This window comes from Lynx canadensis, chromosome A3, assembly GCF_007474595.2.
Source record: "Lynx canadensis isolate LIC74 chromosome A3, mLynCan4.pri.v2, whole genome shotgun sequence".
NCBI lineage: Eukaryota > Metazoa > Chordata > Mammalia > Carnivora > Felidae > Lynx > Lynx canadensis.
This window is the reverse complement of record NC_044305.1, coordinates 118,294,161-118,311,463: the sequence shown is the minus strand read 5'-3', so window position 1 is coordinate 118,311,463 and position 17,303 is coordinate 118,294,161. Positions and strand designations below refer to the sequence as shown.

The following is a 17,303-nucleotide window of genomic DNA, read 5'->3' as shown; positions in this document are numbered from 1 at the left end:
TGGGGTTTGGGGCTGTTGCCCGAGGAAAGGGCAGGTTGGGTGGGAAGAGAATCCTACTGCCAGCACCGCTTGAACGTAGGAGTGGCAATTCTGTGTCTGCGGCACAGTGAAGGGCTACACCCGGACCCCACAGGGAACACCTGCTTCATACTGTTAGGGATGAGGGTGACAGACCAGACCGAGAGGTCTGGGTGTGCTTTCCAACAGAAACAGGAATTCGTAACCACAGGCGCTGTTGGAGGGTGGAACTGGGTATGACTCTATCTGCTCCTGGAGAGCTGAGACCTCTCGCCCTGCTAATGTTAATCCTTCCAGGCTTCCCAAACCCTGACCCTGACCAGTTCTCCCTCTGGTACCTAGAGGACTTTGTTGGTTGGAAAAGAATATCATTTGGAGTACGCTTCTCCTTCCTAGAGCTCCGGTTACCCTTCTTAGGCTATTCAGACACGTCAAGAGATTATTTTCCCAAGTACCTGGGAATCTGCCACACACAGATTCCCATAGAACTCCGTCTCGGAGCCTCGTCCTCAAGGAGAAGCAGGGTTTGCTGCCAAGCGGCATACACATTCTACTCAGTTGCTAAGTGGTGGGAGGTGTTCCTGCTCTGTTCCTTTCCTTGACTCTCCTGATCATAAAACGGCTCCAAGTTGAATAAACCTCTTTTCCCTACAACCAGAAAGATCTTGGTACATTGGGCAATAAATGAAGCTATCAGCAAAGAATAAAAACAGTCCTTTAAACAAAATATATCTAAGGCTATTCCACATCCACTGAGAAACTTCGTATGTCCCATGTGGTTATCATTATAAAAAGTTAAAAGTTTTCCGGGCTCCTGAGATACTTAAGCAATTTGATCTTTTTTTTTTTTTTTTTTTTTTTTTTTAAGTTAACATAGCTCTAATTATGTGCCGAGCACTGTTCCAGCACTTTACAAATATTAACATTTTTTTTCACTTTTACTTTTGGATGAACCCTTTAAATATGCCGCTCTGTGAAAAAAAGGTCTGACCTAATGTGTTCACTCATTATCGTTGCAAAGTCACTTTCCGCAACTCTTCACTGTCTACCCTAGTGAAGAAGAAAATCTCAAAATAGGAAAATAGGTCTTCTTGGAGCTTTGCCACTTTCATCCTATTCCTACCTGTTAGGATTAATGAGCTACAACCATGGCAAGTCGGTGCAGCTTTGGGCTTCAGTTGAAAGCCTAGAGTTGGGAATTCCCAGGGTGACATTGTAGGTGTCTGTAATTGTGTAACGATATCCCATACACGGGGGGGGGGGGTGGTGGGAGAGGGGGGACACTGGCTGGAAGAGATGTGGTGCAATGACTGCTAGGATAAGGGAGTGCACAGGAAGACTAACCTGGCAACAGCATCGGGAAGAGTCCACCGTCGGGGAAGCCAATTAGAAGGCTATTGCACTAAAAGCAAATGACAGGTGAAAAGGGTCTGAGTGTTAGAAAATACGAAAATACTAAGGATAGGAAAGACTAGAAAATGACTCCATGGCATGGGACCTCGAAACTGGGAGAATGAGGGCTGATGTAGATCAGAGAGCCAGTGTCGGGTAGGGAAGGATGAATCCTGTTTGGGCATGATACTTTTTAGCTGCTGTGGGACATATATGGAGATGTATAGATACTGAAGCTGGGAAGTTGGGGCAACGTGCAAGTTGGGATAAATATGTGTTTACATAACGACCTTACTCATTAATATATCCCAAGCACCAAGAAAAGTATTGAGTCCATAACAGGGGCTCAATCAATATTTGTTGACTGAATCATTAACAGAAAGGTAATCAAAGCTCTTCAAATATGTATCTCTGTATTAGTTCACCAAGAGAATGAGAGCAAGGAGAAATGAGCAGAATCTTAGTGTGGAGAAGAACTCTGAAGAAAGCCCTCAGAGTCCCAGGGTTGCAGGTGTGTGAGGTGTGGGGCGAGATGTCAGCGGATCAGATCCTGCAGTAGGTCAATGGGGCAGGGACTTGGTCACAGTAGTTACTCTGATGCTTTGTGGCTGTAAGGTGGACACCACATGTCATGCATGGGCTTAATGAGGGACTAGTCTGGAAGCTGAGGTCATTTGCCAAGAGGTAAGGAAAGATGGGTGTGGCATTAGGACCTGAAAGGTCCAGAAAAAGCTGGGAAAGCTGTGATGAATCCTCGGGAGGGTAATAAAAGGGTCACCGAGTGGGGCTCAATGGAAAGATAGACATCATGAGCTTGTAGTAGGGTTGGGGAAGCAATGTGCAGGGCAGGACCAGAGACAGGCATGTCACCCACCATGGAGGACTCTGGAAATATCAATCACTTCCTCTTTGGGAGGCGTCTGATTAGTTACCACCAAATGCTGGTGCAGATTTACCCTGGAGAGTCCGCTTGTAAGGCTCATTGGCTCGTGGGCAGGAGCCTAGGGAATTAAGATGGCAGTTTATAGGCTTTGTGTGACCCCGTGTCCATTTGTTTACCATCTTTTCATCCATTCACTCCACCAACACCTATTGCTGAGTATCTACTAAGTGCCAGGCAAAGGTAAGGAAAGCCAGTGCCTTCTTCCCTCCGGGGGGTGTGCGATTTACCGAGCAATCTCACCCCATCACTGTGCTTCCCAGAAGTTCCATGTGACCGAGTCCTGATCTGAACCCTGCTCTGGTGCAGCAGGTGGGCAGGATGGAGGAGAACAGGGAGGCAATCTCCGGGCCAGGGAAAGCAAGTTTGCTATTGTAGGGCCCGAAACCTGCTTATTTTGGTAAGCTTTAGCTGTCTTTTAGTTCCTGGGTTTGGTTCCATTGGTTTCTCCTTAGGCTTCTGGCTCCAGTCCTTTTAAAATTTATAGTGTGTCTTAGTTGAGCCAAAGAGAACAAGAGACTGGAATTGAATGTTCAGACTGTTTGGGTCAGAGAAGATGTCAGGCAGTAAGCCCTGGGAACCAGGTGCCATGGGCATAGCACCCGATTGGAGAGAAAAACTCAGAAGGGATTCACCTGGAGACCCCCATGCGGGGCTCTTCTGTTCTATTCTGGGAAGCTTGTATGTTTCCTTTTAAGAATGGAAAAGGAACCTACATAGAGTGCTAAGCTAAGGTGAGAGAGGACATTGCTGGCTGCACTTTCCTTCTCTCCCTCCTGAGGCACCCACTTAGGAATGGACCAGAGAGTCTTCCCCAGGGAGTGGAAGATCTGGTGCAGGAGGGGAGGAGGGGACTAGCCCATGAGCGGCCATGGGATGTGCCCTTCCCAGGGTGGCCACCAGGGCCTCTATACTGGTGACTAGCGCAGAGGGTCAGCTCTGACACAAGGGGACCTGTTCTATGAGTGAGCTTCTCCAGGCCCAGTGGGAGCTGCTTCCTGGGGCTTCAGGATGCTGTAGCCAGAGAGCAGGTGAGGGAGGCTGGGGCAGAGAGAGGGCAGGGAGTGGGGACTGAAGGAGAGAGACACAGGTCTGGCCACCCTGGGCCTATTCTTCCTGGGCATTCTCCCCACCCACTTTCTCTCACTAGACGTAGCAACAGGGCCCACTACGTAGGACCATTCGTGATCACCTCAGACTCTGCCCCACTGCCCAGCACCCCTTGTAAGGTATTGATCTAGTGGTGATGGGATGGCTCTGGTGCTCAGATCAGGGACTGAGAGGTCCTGGGCACTCCCAGAGTTGGGGATAAAGAGTCCTTCAAGTACAAAGGAAACTTCCTAAATGCAGTTCTCCACAGGGGTGGGGGAATTTGCCCTGAAGAGGGTGAGGGCTCTTCCCATCTAGCCTTGATTCTGAGATTCCCTCCAGAGCCTTCTGGTCTGGTCGCCTCTGCTGCTTATCATAGCGTGGGCCGCAGGGGGGCGCTGCTCTCCCTTTGATGGTCTGGCTAAAGGCGGCCGGGATGGGCTCCCAGCTCACTGAAGTTCCTGAAAAGACGGCAGGGTCACCAGAGGGAGGAAGATACCAATTTATCACCCAGTGCTTCCTCCCGGCCCGAGACAAGCAGTTCCCCCGGTCCGCTGGGTCGTCAGGCCTTCCCCTTGGACAGAGAGGTTCAGCCCCACCCCGCCCAGAGGGCCCCAGGTGAGCCCCACAGTGAGGGGGCGGGGCCTGCCCATGTGCCCGGATGTTCCCACGCCCCCTCCCCACATCCACGCACCCCCATTCTGGCTTCTCCTTCTGACTGCTGGGTCTCATATCTCTCTCGAACGCTCTGACCATGGCACTTCCAGCATCCCGGCCTGTCCCTCTCTCCCCCCTGTCCACCCCATCTTTTTCTGGTCCCTGTCTGCCTCACAGGCGGCCGTCTCCCCTCCCATCCCCTGGTTAACCAGCTGTGTAAAGTGCTGCCAGGGCTGGACTGATGGATGGGCCCTTCCCCAGCCCTGCTCTTGCTCGTGCCTCCCCGGCAAGCCCTTTCTCCTCACCTCTCCCTCCACCACATATTTTATCATCAGGGAAGGACACCAAGAGGAAAGGACGTTCTGGATAAGCAAGTGGAGGTGGGTTGGGCAGATAATGGGGGGATGCGGGCAGCTCTTGCAGATAAGGGTTTCCAAGACTCCCTGGAGAGTGCTGTATGAATGAGGGAGAATGCCCCTGATCCTTCTGTCCTTCCATGACCCTGACTGAGCAAAGCCTGAAGCTGGGAGATGGATGGAAAGGGAGGGTGGTGCGTAAAAGGGCTGGGGATTTAGAGCAGCCAGAAGGGAATTTGCATCTCAACCCCAACAGTTATTAGCTGCAGGACTCCGGGCAGGTACACCTCAGTTTCTCCATCGGTAAAGTGGAGGTAAAGCGGTCTATGGTGCCTTGCACCAGTGTAAGCTCAGTAAATGTTGGCTCCTATCCCTGCTATTAGGGTGCTGGGCCACCCTGTTCCCCTGAAATCTCTCTCACCCCTGCATCCTGGATTCCATCCAAGAACACCTATTCCTACACGCCCTTTATATACCAGGAACCTTCACATCCACACTACCATGTAATTCCTCTTTTTATAATTACAAAGGCAGGAACACAGAGAGGTTAGCTGGACCAGTGTATTAATAGAAGCTGAGGCAGAACCAAGAAGCCTGAGTCCAGAGCCCCAGGATCTGCCATGCTGGTGGCAGCAGGTTGCTGAAAAAGAAACTGAGCAAAGGTTTGCTGAGAAACTCCACTGGGCAAGAGCTTCAAAGAGGCCTGAGTGGGAGTGAGAACCCTGGTTCTGCTCCTGCCCCTGTCACTTGCTGGGTGACCTTGAGGAAGTTCTTTTCCCTCTCCAAGCCTCGGCTTCCACTTCCTCATCTCGCCAGGGTGTGGGGCAGAGGTGGGCCACATCCTTTGTGAAATCTCATTCCACCCCGAACACTGTGTTCCCTCCCCTACAAAGGAACCCAGCATTGTGATATATAGTGGGGCTGAGCTCAAGGCTGGTCATAGGGTGAAAATCTAGTCCTCATTTTCCCCACCCTTCATTTCCTCACTCTTCCCCACCCCCATCATGTCGCTTGGGGCCTGTAACCAATGAGACGTAAAATGAGAAAGTATCAGGAACTAGCAAAGCATGGAGAGCAGCTGGGGCATCCTCGAGTGTGATGGACTGCCAGCCCTTCACCTCAGCCCAGCCTCCCGTGCCTGACTGACGCAGGCCAGCAGGCCAGCCGAGACTCACCCAGCCTGGGGGCGGCGGGGGGGGGGGGGGGGGAGTGCAGTTGGAGATCAGAGTGGGGAGGCGTATTTTCAATGAGTCCAAAAGCCTCACCTTAAAAAAAAGCAATGAAATGTGTATGTATTGCCATGGAAAGATACATCCAGCACGTATGTTTGAGTCATAAAAGCAGGTTACGTGATCTCACCTATAAAGTGATCCCATCTATGTTATTACATAGAACTGTTGGTTCATACATAAAAATATGGGCAGAGAGACTCCAAACTGAATAGCAGTCACCTCTGGGAGTAATATAATAGGGGAAACATTCACTTCCTACTTTATACACTTTTCCTTTGTTGGACTCTTAAAGCAATCATATATTGCTCTTATAATAAAAGAAAGATCGTTTTATAATAAAGATATTTCCATTACGCAGAGGAAAGCCTTGCAGAAATATGCACGGGCTAATGAAAATGCTGTTTCTTTGCTTCAGGCTGGAATTGTATTAACCTAGGGTCGCAAGGTGTGAACTGCTGATCCAATGCACTAGATCTAAAATCGAAGCACAAAGAGTTTGATTTTTAAAAGAGAAAACCCACAATCCCTTAAGTTTAAGGGAGGCCTTAATAGTAATAATAATCCTTTAAGTTTGGTTTCTAAGACTAAATCTGTCCAAATATATGATACTTAGGGGCGCCCGTGTGGCTTGGTTGGTTATCTGACATTTGGTTTTGGCTCAGGTCGTGACCTCACGGTTGTGGGATCGAGCCCCACGACAGACCAGACTCCATGCTGTAGAGCCTGCTTGGAATTCTCCATCTCTCTCCCTCTCCCTCTGCCCCTCTCCCCCACCCATGCTCTCTCTCTAAAATAAAACAACAACAATAATATGTATATGATTCTTAAAGGCAAAGGGAGGATAATTATAAAAGAGGTGCTTGGTGGGGCACCTGGGTGGCTCCGTCGGTTGAGCGTCTGACTTCAGTTCAGGTTATGATCTTGCAGTTCCTGAGTTCGAGCCCTGGATTGGGCTCTCTGCTGTCAGCCTGTCAGCGCATAGCCCACTTCAGATCCTCTGTCCCCCTCTTTCTGCCCCTCCCCCACTTGTGCTCTCCCCAAAATAAATTTTTTTTTTTTTAAAAGAGGTGCTTGGTGTCCACAGCCCAAAACTGGTCTCAGGATGAGGGCCTCTCCCCCTGACAGCTTATACAGCTCAGGAACTAGGCCCACAGCAGCATGTGGTCCAACCACTCTCCCCGGAAGGGACAAAGCTTCTCTATGACCAGCCTGAGGCCATGGTGCCTGCGGGAGTCTTTAGGAACGAGTCTCCAAGATCCCTTGGCTCCCTGCCTCCCAACTTTCTCCTGCAACCAGGCCCGTGGTGTGTGGGGCCTCTCCCTGAGCCAGCGACCCAGGCTGTGAAGTCAGGTAAGGTAATAAAAGGACTGGAGGGTTTTAGCCTACATGGGAATGGATATTGGAGGGTAGAGAGGGTGGAGGGGCTGGGTAGGAGGTGGGAGGGCTGTGGAAGGAAGGTCACTGTGGCTTCATGATTCCTTTAACCCCTCCTGAGGAGTCAGTGCAAGGGCTGAGAGATGCAGTTAGACACAAGTTTATTGGTGGAGCTGCAGCGGAGTCCTCCCTCTCTCTGGGATAGCCGAGGGCACAGCACCAACAGAGGGATGGACAGACAGACCCCCAAAAGGACACATGGATGGTGCAGACTCAGAGAGACTATAGCACAGCCACATAGGCACAGAGACACACAGGCCACAGCACCAAGAAACACACACACACGGAGACAAAACCACAGGGCTAGAACACACGGACAAAGTGCGGGCTTTGGGGCTCCTGCATAGACAGAGCGAGGGCCACGTGGGGAGGGGGCCCCTGCTGACCTCCCCCAGGCATAGGCACACCAACAGCACACAGACAGGCAGATGCCCCCAGCCAGCCAGCCAGCCAGCCTGCCACACAGACAAATGAACTGCATGGAGAGGACGCTTGTGCTCCCCAGACCATAGAGTGGGGACTGAGGGCCTTCTACACACCCCCACCAATTGATTCCCATTCAGCCTGACTCCTGCCCGCCCCCCACACCCACTTTGGTCTTGCCCACTGGGGCTCGGGGCTGGGGCGCCGGCAGGTGGAAGGAGGGAGAGAGGAAGGGGTATGGGCCCAGTTCTGTCCCTTTTCGGAGAGCGGGGAGGCAGGTACTGAGAGTCCAGGGCTGAGCCAGGGCCTGGCAGTGGGGTAAGGGCAGGGCCTCGGCTCAGGCCTGGGGGGGCTCCCGGCAGCGCAGGCACTGGGCCATCTCGGGCTGGTACTGCTCAACCTGCAGGGTACAGCTGGAGAATCCAAACCGGGAGTGGAGCTGGGATGTGGCTTCAGCCAGGACAGCTTCAGGGTCGGCCGTGGAGTCTGTGGGAGAGTGATAAGAGGCAGCAGGTTCCCAGGGGAGTCGGGAATCAGGCAGGGGCCAAGATAAGGCCGGGTGAAGGGGGACCCAATGGCTTGCACAGCATTAAAGCCAGGTTTGAATGAGAAGCTTTATTTTCTTTCTGTATTGTATGAACAGCATAAAAATGCCAAAGAAAAGGCTGGGGAGACTCACCCCCTAATCAACCATGCTACCAGGCTAAAACACCAAACCATTCTTATTTTTCTATTCTCTTCTGCTCTTTGACTATTAACACGCAGCTGTATGTTTCAGCAGCCATAGTACCCGACTTTCCAAGACAATCCAGATGTTAAATATTTTCTCCCATTGTCCCTCTAGAGTTACCATCAACTATCCTACAAAGTATAATATTTTTGGCATCCAAATTGCATGTCTCTGATTGCTTCTTGCATCTGGAAGAAACTCAAAAATCCTTTGTCAGCTTGTGAGTCACCATATATATTTTTAATAGTTGAATCATAATGTAGATATAATTTTACATTCAGCTTTTTTCTCTTAGCTTTATACCATAAACATTTCTCCTAGTTGCCATACAGTGTTCATAAATCATCATTTTGAATAGTTCCATGTTACCCCATTGTCATAACTTACCTAACTGTGCCCCGTCACTAGACCTATTGGTACTAGTAATCTGTTTTTTTTTTTTAAGTTTATGTATTTTTTTTGAAAGAGAAAAAGAGAGAGAGAGAGAGAGAGAAAGTGTGTGTGTGTGTTTGTGTGTGTGTGTGTGTGTGTGTGTGTGTGTGTGTGTGCATGAGCAGGGAGAGGGGTAGAGAGAAAGGGAGAGAGAATCCCAAGCAGGCTCCGCGTTCTCATTGTGGAGCCCCACACAGGGCTCAATCTCAAGAACCGTTAGATCATGACCTGAGCCAAAATCAAGAGTCGGACGCAGAGCCACCCAGGTACTAGTGATCTTTTAAAGGGTTGCTGATTCTCTGCACTACCTCAGAGAGGGGGAAACCTCCCCTCCAGAACACCCTGTCCAGGGTTCCTTGTCTCCAACATGCATGTGTGTGTAAGAGAGATCAAGAAAGAGACAGAAACAGCAATTCAGGCTACCTCCCTAGGTTTGGAAGGGGAGTGTGGGGGGTGGGGTTGGAAGATGGGGGACTGTTTCTAGGAGGTAACTGGCTAGGGCCAGTGAGGACTCACCGATAGCCAGGTGTGCGGAGGCAACATGGTAAGTGAGCGTAAGGGACCACAGGTGCAGCTCATGAGTTGCCCGGACTCCTGGCACTGACAACAGTGTGTCCCGCACGGGCTCAAACCCCACACTTCGCGGGGAACCTGCAAACAGCACCCGCCATGCTTACTGCCAGGGCCACTCCTGCCCAAAGGCAGCCCCCCCCACCAGACTCTACCTCTCCTACCCTGTACCTGCTTACCATCAACCCCCACAATTCCCCCTGTGCCTGAATCCTCCTTCTAGCAATAGGCCCCAGGGCCCAGACCTTCTCCCAACATTCTCTTCAGGGAAGAGAGGTGGCTCAGAGCTGGAGGGAGATCAGAGAGGGCCCTGGGCAGGGAGAGTGGCATCTGATTTACCTTCCATAAGGACACGAAGAACATCTCGGAGGGTGGGAGCTGTGGATCCAAGGGCACAGATGGAGAAGAGGAAGGTGCTGATGGGGTCAGCTGCCTTGTACTGAGGCTATAGAGAAAGAGATCTCTAAGCCCAGGAAGCAGGAATATTCCAGTGGAAGATCTAGGGGTGTCTTGGAAAGACAGGACCCGAGAGGCCCCTGAGAGCCCTGCTAAAGGGGAAGGGACCGTGACCTGGGGAGCCGGGAGTCGGCGGGGAGGGAGGCCAAGGGTCCTGGGAAGGAGGGGACGGATGTGGAGCTGGGGAAGGCAGGCTGGGGCAGGCTTGCGTGCACAGTACCTTGAAGTAGATGAGGACAGAGGCGGCCAGTACCCCAAGGCTCTGCAGGAGGTCCCCCAGCACATGCACAAAGGCTGCCCGGACGCTGGTGTTCCCCAGGGGCAGGGGCTCCCCCGGCCCCTCCTCCAGCGGTGCATACTCCGCCCCCCTAGACCCGTGGCTGTGGGGGGGCCCGGCCTGGTGCAGCACAAAGGCCATTCTGAGGGGGAAGCAGAGCAGCTCAGCCCAGGTGGCCTGTTTCTGGCCTCCTCTGCCCTATTTCCATGGCTCTCCAACTCACCTCCCCAGGAGCCCTTTCTCCACCTATTGTCTCCCTGTTTTCCCAACCCAGGGAAGAAGACAGCATTGGATAAGAGAGACAAATCGTGCAGCCTGGGGGGAAAAATACCGTACATGGTGCAGGAGACAGGGATTCAGATCCTGACCCTGCTACTTGGACAGCTGTGTGGCCTGGGCAAGTCACCCGACCACTTCTTGGGACCTATTTCATTAACTGTACGCTAAGGGCGACACAGTCTACCTCATAGGGTGGTTGTGGGCCTTAAATGAGACAGTACTGGATGAAAACCCCCCGCAGAGCAGCTGGCACACAGTAGGCCCTTCATAAATGTCCGCTGACTCTGACGTCTAGGTCTCTCTCCTGTCTGTTCTCAGGCAGCCCTGGGGCAGACAGTTGAGAACCGTGTGTGCGTGTTGCATGCCTGTTGGGGAGGGGAGAGAGCCAGCTCTCCCACCCTGGAGGAGGACCCCTTGCCCTGAACCCCGCATGGTGCCTGCTCCATGCTGGAACGTACAGCAGATTGGCACAGACTGCGATGCTGGCGGTCAGCAGCATTGCACCCCCCTCGATGTGGTAGTCGCTGTGCAGCAGGCGGATGAAGGCCAGGTACAGGAGGATGCCAGTGACCATCCAGAGGGAGACCACGGAGGCCAAAGCCCCCAGAGTCTCTGCAGGGGGAGACAAGCTATCAGAGACCCGCCCGGGACCCTAGGAGGTACCTTCTGGTAAGATCAGAGGCTCACTGGGCCACGCAGGGCCTTACCTGAGCGGTGCCAGCCAAAGGTCATGGTGCGGGTGGCTGGACGGGTTGAGAGCCAAAGGGAGAAGAGGCTGCCCATCATGCTGCCCACATCCGCCAGGAGGTGGGCTGCATCCGTCATGATGGCCAGGCTGTGCGCCAAATACCCACCTGCAAGGGCAAAGCAATGGACGGTCTGGGTCCAGTTGGAAGATATCATGCTCCGTGGTAGTGTGTGTACAAGCACGGAAAGATACTGCGGGGACGTGCACCAAAATGTGAACTGTGTTTTTCCCTGGGGATGAGATTACAGGGAGTTTTTATTTCCTTCTTTTCACTCACCCACGTTTTCTAGTTTTCCTATAATGACACATTTTGATATCAAGAAAATAGGACTTTAAAAAGACTAGCTAATGCCAAGAGGCCAGCCCTGGCCCTCTGCCCCCAGACCTCGCCCTAAATATCCCTCGGTGCTATCCCTCACCCTCTCCCACTTCCTGAGCCCCGGGCACCCAACTCCCCACCCCAGCCATCCCTTTCTCTGCTTGTCCACCCAGGAATATTATTGGGATGCTCTCTCTGGGTGGAGAGCGGCCGAGGCAGGTGTCGAGAGGATGGGGTCGGAGGAGCTGCTCTCCAACTTACCGACCACCTCCCCGGCCATGAAGACGCAGCACACAGCACAGGCCGCACACAGCTGCCTCTGCGCCTGCAGCCTCTCGGGGGTGAGGCCCGGCGGGGGCAGGGGGTCCCTGTGGCAATGGTGGAAGGGCATCTCCTCAGGTTTAGGTTCCTCAGGGAGGGGCTCCGAGGGCTCTGTGAAGAGACTGAGGCAGGCAGCACAATTCAACCTGGGGCTTGGCTACAGTTGAATCTGTTCCTCACTCCCAGGCCCTCGGTCCCCCAGACGGCCTTCATCAGCTATGGCCCCGCACTCCCTCTGTCTGTCCCCAGGCTTGCTCAAACCCGGGAGCCTCGGGGACAGAGGGCCACATGAGAGATGGGGGCTAAGCAAACAGCTCGGATCCCAGCTGCCCTTTTCCTCTCATACGCGGAGCCACAGAATCTCACAGCTGCAAAGCACCATAGAGGTAGTCTAGTCTAACATTTTATTACAGAAATTACAAGTCTGAGGCTCAGAGAGGGAGAGGACATATGGAGGCCACACAGCTAGTTCATGGTAGAGAGCCGACTCCACCATAACCAATTGATAGGCACCATAAGGCACACAAAGTCAGCAGGATCATGCTGATCTCTGGGAGCTTTTGGTGAACAAATGTGTACCTAAGTACTATGATATGTAGCAGAAGGTAGCTATCGCCATCAGAGCAGTTAAAACAAAGTGCTATCAGCACTCAGAGGATAGAGGGGTAGAGGAGTCCAAGAGGAACCAGGGAAATAACTGAAGGAGGCACCAAGAGAAGGGCCTTGGAGGATGGGGAAGGTGTTGACAGAGACAGGGTGAACATGCCAAGCAGAGGCAATATGACCAGGTGGTGTCAAAGTGTGAGGCCAGACGAAGCACGTGATCCTGGTCTGAGTGCCTCTCTCCCAGACCCATCTCCTTGTGCCTCCACTCCAGATCCTTCACCTTCTCTATCTAGACATGCAGCTGAAATGTGGCCATTTAAGAGAAGAGTGGAGGGCCGCCTGGGTGGCTCAGGCGGTTGAGTGTCTGACTTCAGCTCAGGTCATGATCTCACAGTTTGTGAGTTCGAGGCTGTCAGTGTGGAGCCCGCTTTGGATCCCCTCTCCCCCTTTCTCTGCCCCTCCCCTACTCACACTCTCTTTCTCAAAAATAAATAAACATTTTAAAAAAAGAAAGAAAGAAAGAAACAGAGAGGAGGTGGAATGTTGGGACCCAAAAAGTCTGAGGATCCAGGCACAGAGAACTAGTGGCCGGATTCCACACTGAGGTTGTCATGGGGAGGACGAAGGACAGACTGCTGTGGATGGGGAGGCAGTGGTAGGAGCAGTGGATCTGGAGTCTGCTACATGTTAGCTGGACCTCAGTCTGACCATAAATGCCCAGTGGAGGCCGCCTTAACTGTACCGTGCCGTAAGCCTCCCTTGATAAGTGAATGGGGCTGGGTCCTCACCTGGGATGCCAGAGCTTGAGCTCAGGCTGAGTTTTAGGCTCTTTCTGGCCCAATTCTCAACCCTAGTACTACCCAACCTGAACCCCAACAAGGCCAGAACCTTCCACAGAACAAAGAACCTAACTGGAAAACACAGTCCTAGAAATACTCATGGAGGTGTGACAAAAATACCCATGAGTGAAAATGAAGGCTCCAGATAGAAATGTGATCACAGCAGTAAAGTGAGGAGGGATGCCTGGGGCCTTCTGGCTAGGGAGAGCTCTGCCAAGTGGGTGAACTGAGGTGTGAGGGAGGTGGGGGGGACATTGGTGCTTGTAGGGAAAACTCAAGTGCTGGCAGGTAGATTAGTTTCTCGGAATTTTCTTCCAAGACTTAGAATCTTGGTGTGTATGATTCTGGGTGTGTTTCCAGAGGAGACAAGGAGGTGAGGGTGGCTTTGAAATCCATCCTCATTCTTCAATGAGGTAGACACATAGTTGGGTGCCCAGGACTCAGGTGGCCAGGCAGTGCACACATAGCGAAGCCCAGTCTAGTGGGGGAGATAGATGTGTCACAAATGACTTACTAGGCAAGGAGGGGTTTGGGCCAGGGGGATTTATGAACAAAGGACTTTGGAGCACCAGGCAGGGAATGATGGACTGTAATGGGGGTGAGGAGAACATAACAGAGGGAGAGATGTTTAACACGAGACCTAGGTGAAGAAGGGGCTCCGGACACATGGAATGCCAATGACAAGATGAGTGGCTGGGAGTTTTAACTGTCAGGAGCCAGGGCAAGGGCTGAGGAGGAAAGTGAGGGCTCAAAGGAACATCAAGGGAGATATACTGATTGATTTCATATATCCTTCCCTAGCCCTGAGATGACCTTGCTGGTGTATATTAGCCTGGGAGGGAGAGAGGAGAGGAGATGGAAGGATCCAGAATAGATCAAGCCACAGAGCCCCTCCAGAGAACTTTAGGGGAGGGGCAGGTAGGTAGGGAAGAGCCTCTTTCAGAAAATACTGCAGGATTTGGTGACTAATGGTCATATGAGAATGAAAGTGAGCTGGGAGTCCAAGATGCGGGTCTGGATAGCAAGCAGAGGCTGCGTGGCTTTGGGGCAGTGGGCAAGATGCCTTTTTTGTAAGGCACAGAGTAGCTAGTCATCAAGGTAGCCACCCATCAACAGGCTGCTCCCTTTTGTTATGCATGAATTGGGCACTAAAGAAGCCTCATTGTTGGGGTGCCTGGCTGGCTCTCTCGTTAGAGCATGCGACTCTTAATCTCAGGGTCATGAGTTCAAGCCCCACATTAGGCGTGGAGCCTACTTAAAAAAAATACATTAAAAAAAAAAGAAGCTTCATTGTTGGTGTGGGTGTTGGGGGGGGGGGTTGTCTACATGCTGTTTAGAGAGAAGGAAAGGCAAGGCAGTTTTCTCTTGCTGGCCCTCTGAAACCCCCAACAAACAACAAATAATAGTGGGGTAGAGGGGAGGGTTAGAGGGGGCGGGTGTGGGCAGGGGACAAAGGCCTGAAGCAGAATCAAAAGGATAGGTGAAGAGACGCCAGTGCCTGGGCTGGAGCCCCCACAGCTGCCCACGTCTGCAGGCCCCTGCAGGAAGGAGTCAGACGGGAAGTCTGTCCTCCCTTCTGTTCATCCACTCCCCCACCCACTCAGGTTTATGGCCCCCACCCAGGGAAACAGCGAGAAACACACAGAGGCATCACATCAGAGACAAAGGGAAAGGTGCTCGGAGGGAAACAGAACGATTATGAGAAATGAAGAAAGAGGAAAAGCCGGAGAGCCTGTCAAATTTCCGAGACAAACGGACGGTCAGCCAACAGACAAAATGGCCAGTGGAGGTGGCCAGGATGGGCCTGGCGCGGCCGCTCTGAGGGACAAGGCGGACAGAGCTGGCGGGCGCCCGGCGCGGGAGGCCGGCGGGACGCGGAGGAGGTTCTCCGGCCGCCCCCGGCCCGCTGTCCCGGCCGCTCCGCGCGCCTCATTTCACACCTCGCCGCCCCCGGCCCCGTCTGTGCGGAGCCGGGAATACCCCCTGCCGCCCAGACCGCACCTGCTCCTTCCCTGCCACCCCCTCGCTTCCCGGCGGCCGCCGCCCCCCAGGGGCCGGGAAGAACCGCCGTGGAGCCCGGGCCCATGGCCCGGGTGCGCACAGCTGGCCATGGCTGGAGGGGGCGCCCCGAGGCGCACGGAGGGAAGGGCCAGGGGCCTGCAGCGGGGGCTCCGAAGCCTGGGAGGCGAGGTGCTCCCACTGCCAGGGCCCTGGAGCAATGCAGACATCGGGGCACCTGGCGCGGACTCCAGCCCGACGGAGGAGCAGTTACTCGCGGAGAAGTCAGATGCGGCGAGGGCGGCAGAGAGGTCCGGAGGCTTGGGGGACCGGCCGGGGAGCCGTTTTGCGGGACCGAGAAAAAGAAGGTGGCCGGGAGGAGGCAAAGCAGGCTGCTGGGAGGGTCGGGGGGTGCTGGCTATGTAGCCGGAGAGGACAGAGCCGGGCGCCGAGAAGCTGAGGGAGTTGCGGTGCGCCCGGGCGGCCAGCCGGGGCCGCGCCGAGAAAGAGACAAACGAAATGGACGGATGGCATGAGGGTGGCGACCCCGGGCCGAGGGCCGGCCCAGGTCTGTCCTACCTCTTCAAGCGCAGGCCGCCACCGGCGCCGCCGCGGTCCCGGGGGCTCACCAGGCGAGTGGTCTCCGAGCCCCCTGTGGCAGGAGAGGGCTCCATGTCACCGCGGCCCCGACCGTCTAGGCCCCACTGAAGAAGCGAGAGGCGGGGCCGGTTCTGCACCAAGTCCGAGCGTCCAGCCGACCCCCGGACTCCCCGCAGGGCCGCGGGGCCACCACAGTGGAGGGAACTGCAGCGGCTGTGGCGCGGGGACTCCGAACTGCAGATCCCGCGGCCTTTGGAGCCCCGCCCCGCGTGGGGCGAGCTCCCCAAGCCCCGCCTCCAGGCTCCCGGGCCTCTCCCCCAAGCCTAAGCCTCACCCCCCGGAGCCCCGCCCCATTGCCAAGGCCCCATTTCCAGGCGCCAGAGCCAGGTGGGGGCGACGCGAGCCCTCTGCTCCCCAGCAGGGTTCTGGAGAACGCCTTATCTCTATAGCCCCACCCCCTGGGTAAACTAGCTCCGCCCCCACCCAAGCTCCGCCTGCCGGCTCCGAGCGGTGTTCCACAAGCCTAGGCACCTCCAGAACAACCGTCTTCTAAGGAACATCCCCCCTTGCAAGCCTGCACGGGGTCGTCGCTCAGCCCCCCACACGGAGGTAGAAACAGGTGTGGGTCCATTATTACCCAGCTCGAGAGAACCAGAAAGTGTGGGGTGAGCAGTGACACATCCGGGAGAACTCCAGGGACTGCGGCCAGAAACCCCTCTGTGGAGGATGTGGGGTCGGAATTTGTAAGCAAAATCTGCTGCCAAGCACTGTACCGCTCATTATCATTTATTTTTATAGAGACATTGGGTGACAAGCTTCCTGCTCTCCTCCAATCCATTACTATCCCTATTTTTCGGATGAGTAAACTGAGTTGCCGAGGAAGAAGCATCTAAGGTCATGCAGCTGGTGAATAAAAGGCTGGGACTGGAGCCCCCTCCTCTTTCCCTCTCCAGTTCTGGGCGCTGCGCTGGTGACTGAAGAGAGCGCGCGTCGCAGTCTTGTCACTCAGGCTGGGGCAACCGGAGGAGGAAGAAGCCATGCCACCTCTCTGGTCACAAGCCACTGTTCTTGGAGGGAAGCTGCAGCTTGTCAGCAGGTGATTCTTTACCTCTGAATCCCTAGCACCTGGCTGGGCATTACCTCATTTTGCCTCATTTTAACGGAAGCCCCAGGGGAAGGAGTGACTTACAGCAAAGTGGGTGGCCAAGCCTGGAGTCAAACCTTCAAACGTTCAATGCTCTCTGCCCCTCACACCTGCGGCCACTGTAGGATGAAATGGGGTGGGGATTGCAGTGTGCCCTCCAAGCTGTGGACACTCTGTGAAGAGTCTGGAGGAGGAGGGAGAAAAGTGAGCTTGGAAGGAAAGCGTGGAGGGTGGGAGTGGTTCGTGAGTCCGGCAGAGAAACCCATTAATCAATGGGCACTCTTCATGAAGAACACACTGGGGGGTCCGTCATGTAGGGTTCTGGGAATAGACACCTAGCCCGTTATTATCCCAAACATTGCGAACCGCGTGTACACCCCAAATAAACCATCAAACAAACATCAGGAGCACGTGCCAGATAGAGTGGTTGGAAGAGATGGGGT

General features: G+C 54.0%; 1 protein-coding gene across 2 annotated transcripts; it reads right to left on the bottom strand.

Annotated features, from left to right (window-relative positions):
- Positions 1-7,202: 7,202 nt before the first annotated feature.
- Positions 7,203-15,975, bottom strand: SLC30A3 (solute carrier family 30 member 3). 2 transcript variants are annotated; one of them, XM_030309059.1, is made up of 8 exons: positions 15,696-15,973; positions 11,614-11,795; positions 10,993-11,139; positions 10,744-10,897; positions 9,950-10,148; positions 9,613-9,718; positions 9,220-9,354; positions 7,816-8,027 (listed from the first exon to the last, which is right to left on the bottom strand). In XM_030309059.1, exons 1-8 carry the CDS (start codon positions 15,788-15,790, stop codon positions 7,879-7,881), a joined length of 1,167 nt encoding a protein of 388 aa, XP_030164919.1. In that variant the 5' UTR covers positions 15,791-15,973; the 3' UTR covers positions 7,816-7,878. The 2 variants fall into 2 exon arrangements, with proteins under 2 accessions (XP_030164918.1, XP_030164919.1); XM_030309058.1 differs by lacking the exon at positions 10,744-10,897 and having other exon boundaries at positions 7,203-8,027; positions 15,696-15,975.
- Positions 15,976-17,303: the final 1,328 nt, after the last annotated feature.

Excerpts from the sequence above, each read along its gene's own strand:
- SLC30A3 (XM_030309058.1), bottom strand. The coding sequence starts at position 15,790 with ATGGAGCCCTCTCCTGCCACAGGGGGCTCGGAGACCACTCGCCTGGTG. Across the intron at positions 11,796-15,695 it reads GGCGGCCTGCGCTTGAAGAG|TCTCTTCACAGAGCCCTCGG; the intron begins GTAGGACAGACC and ends TGCCTGCCTCAG. Across the intron at positions 11,140-11,613 it reads CATGGCCGGGGAGGTGGTCG|GTGGGTATTTGGCGCACAGC; the intron begins GTAAGTTGGAGA and ends TTGCCCTTGCAG.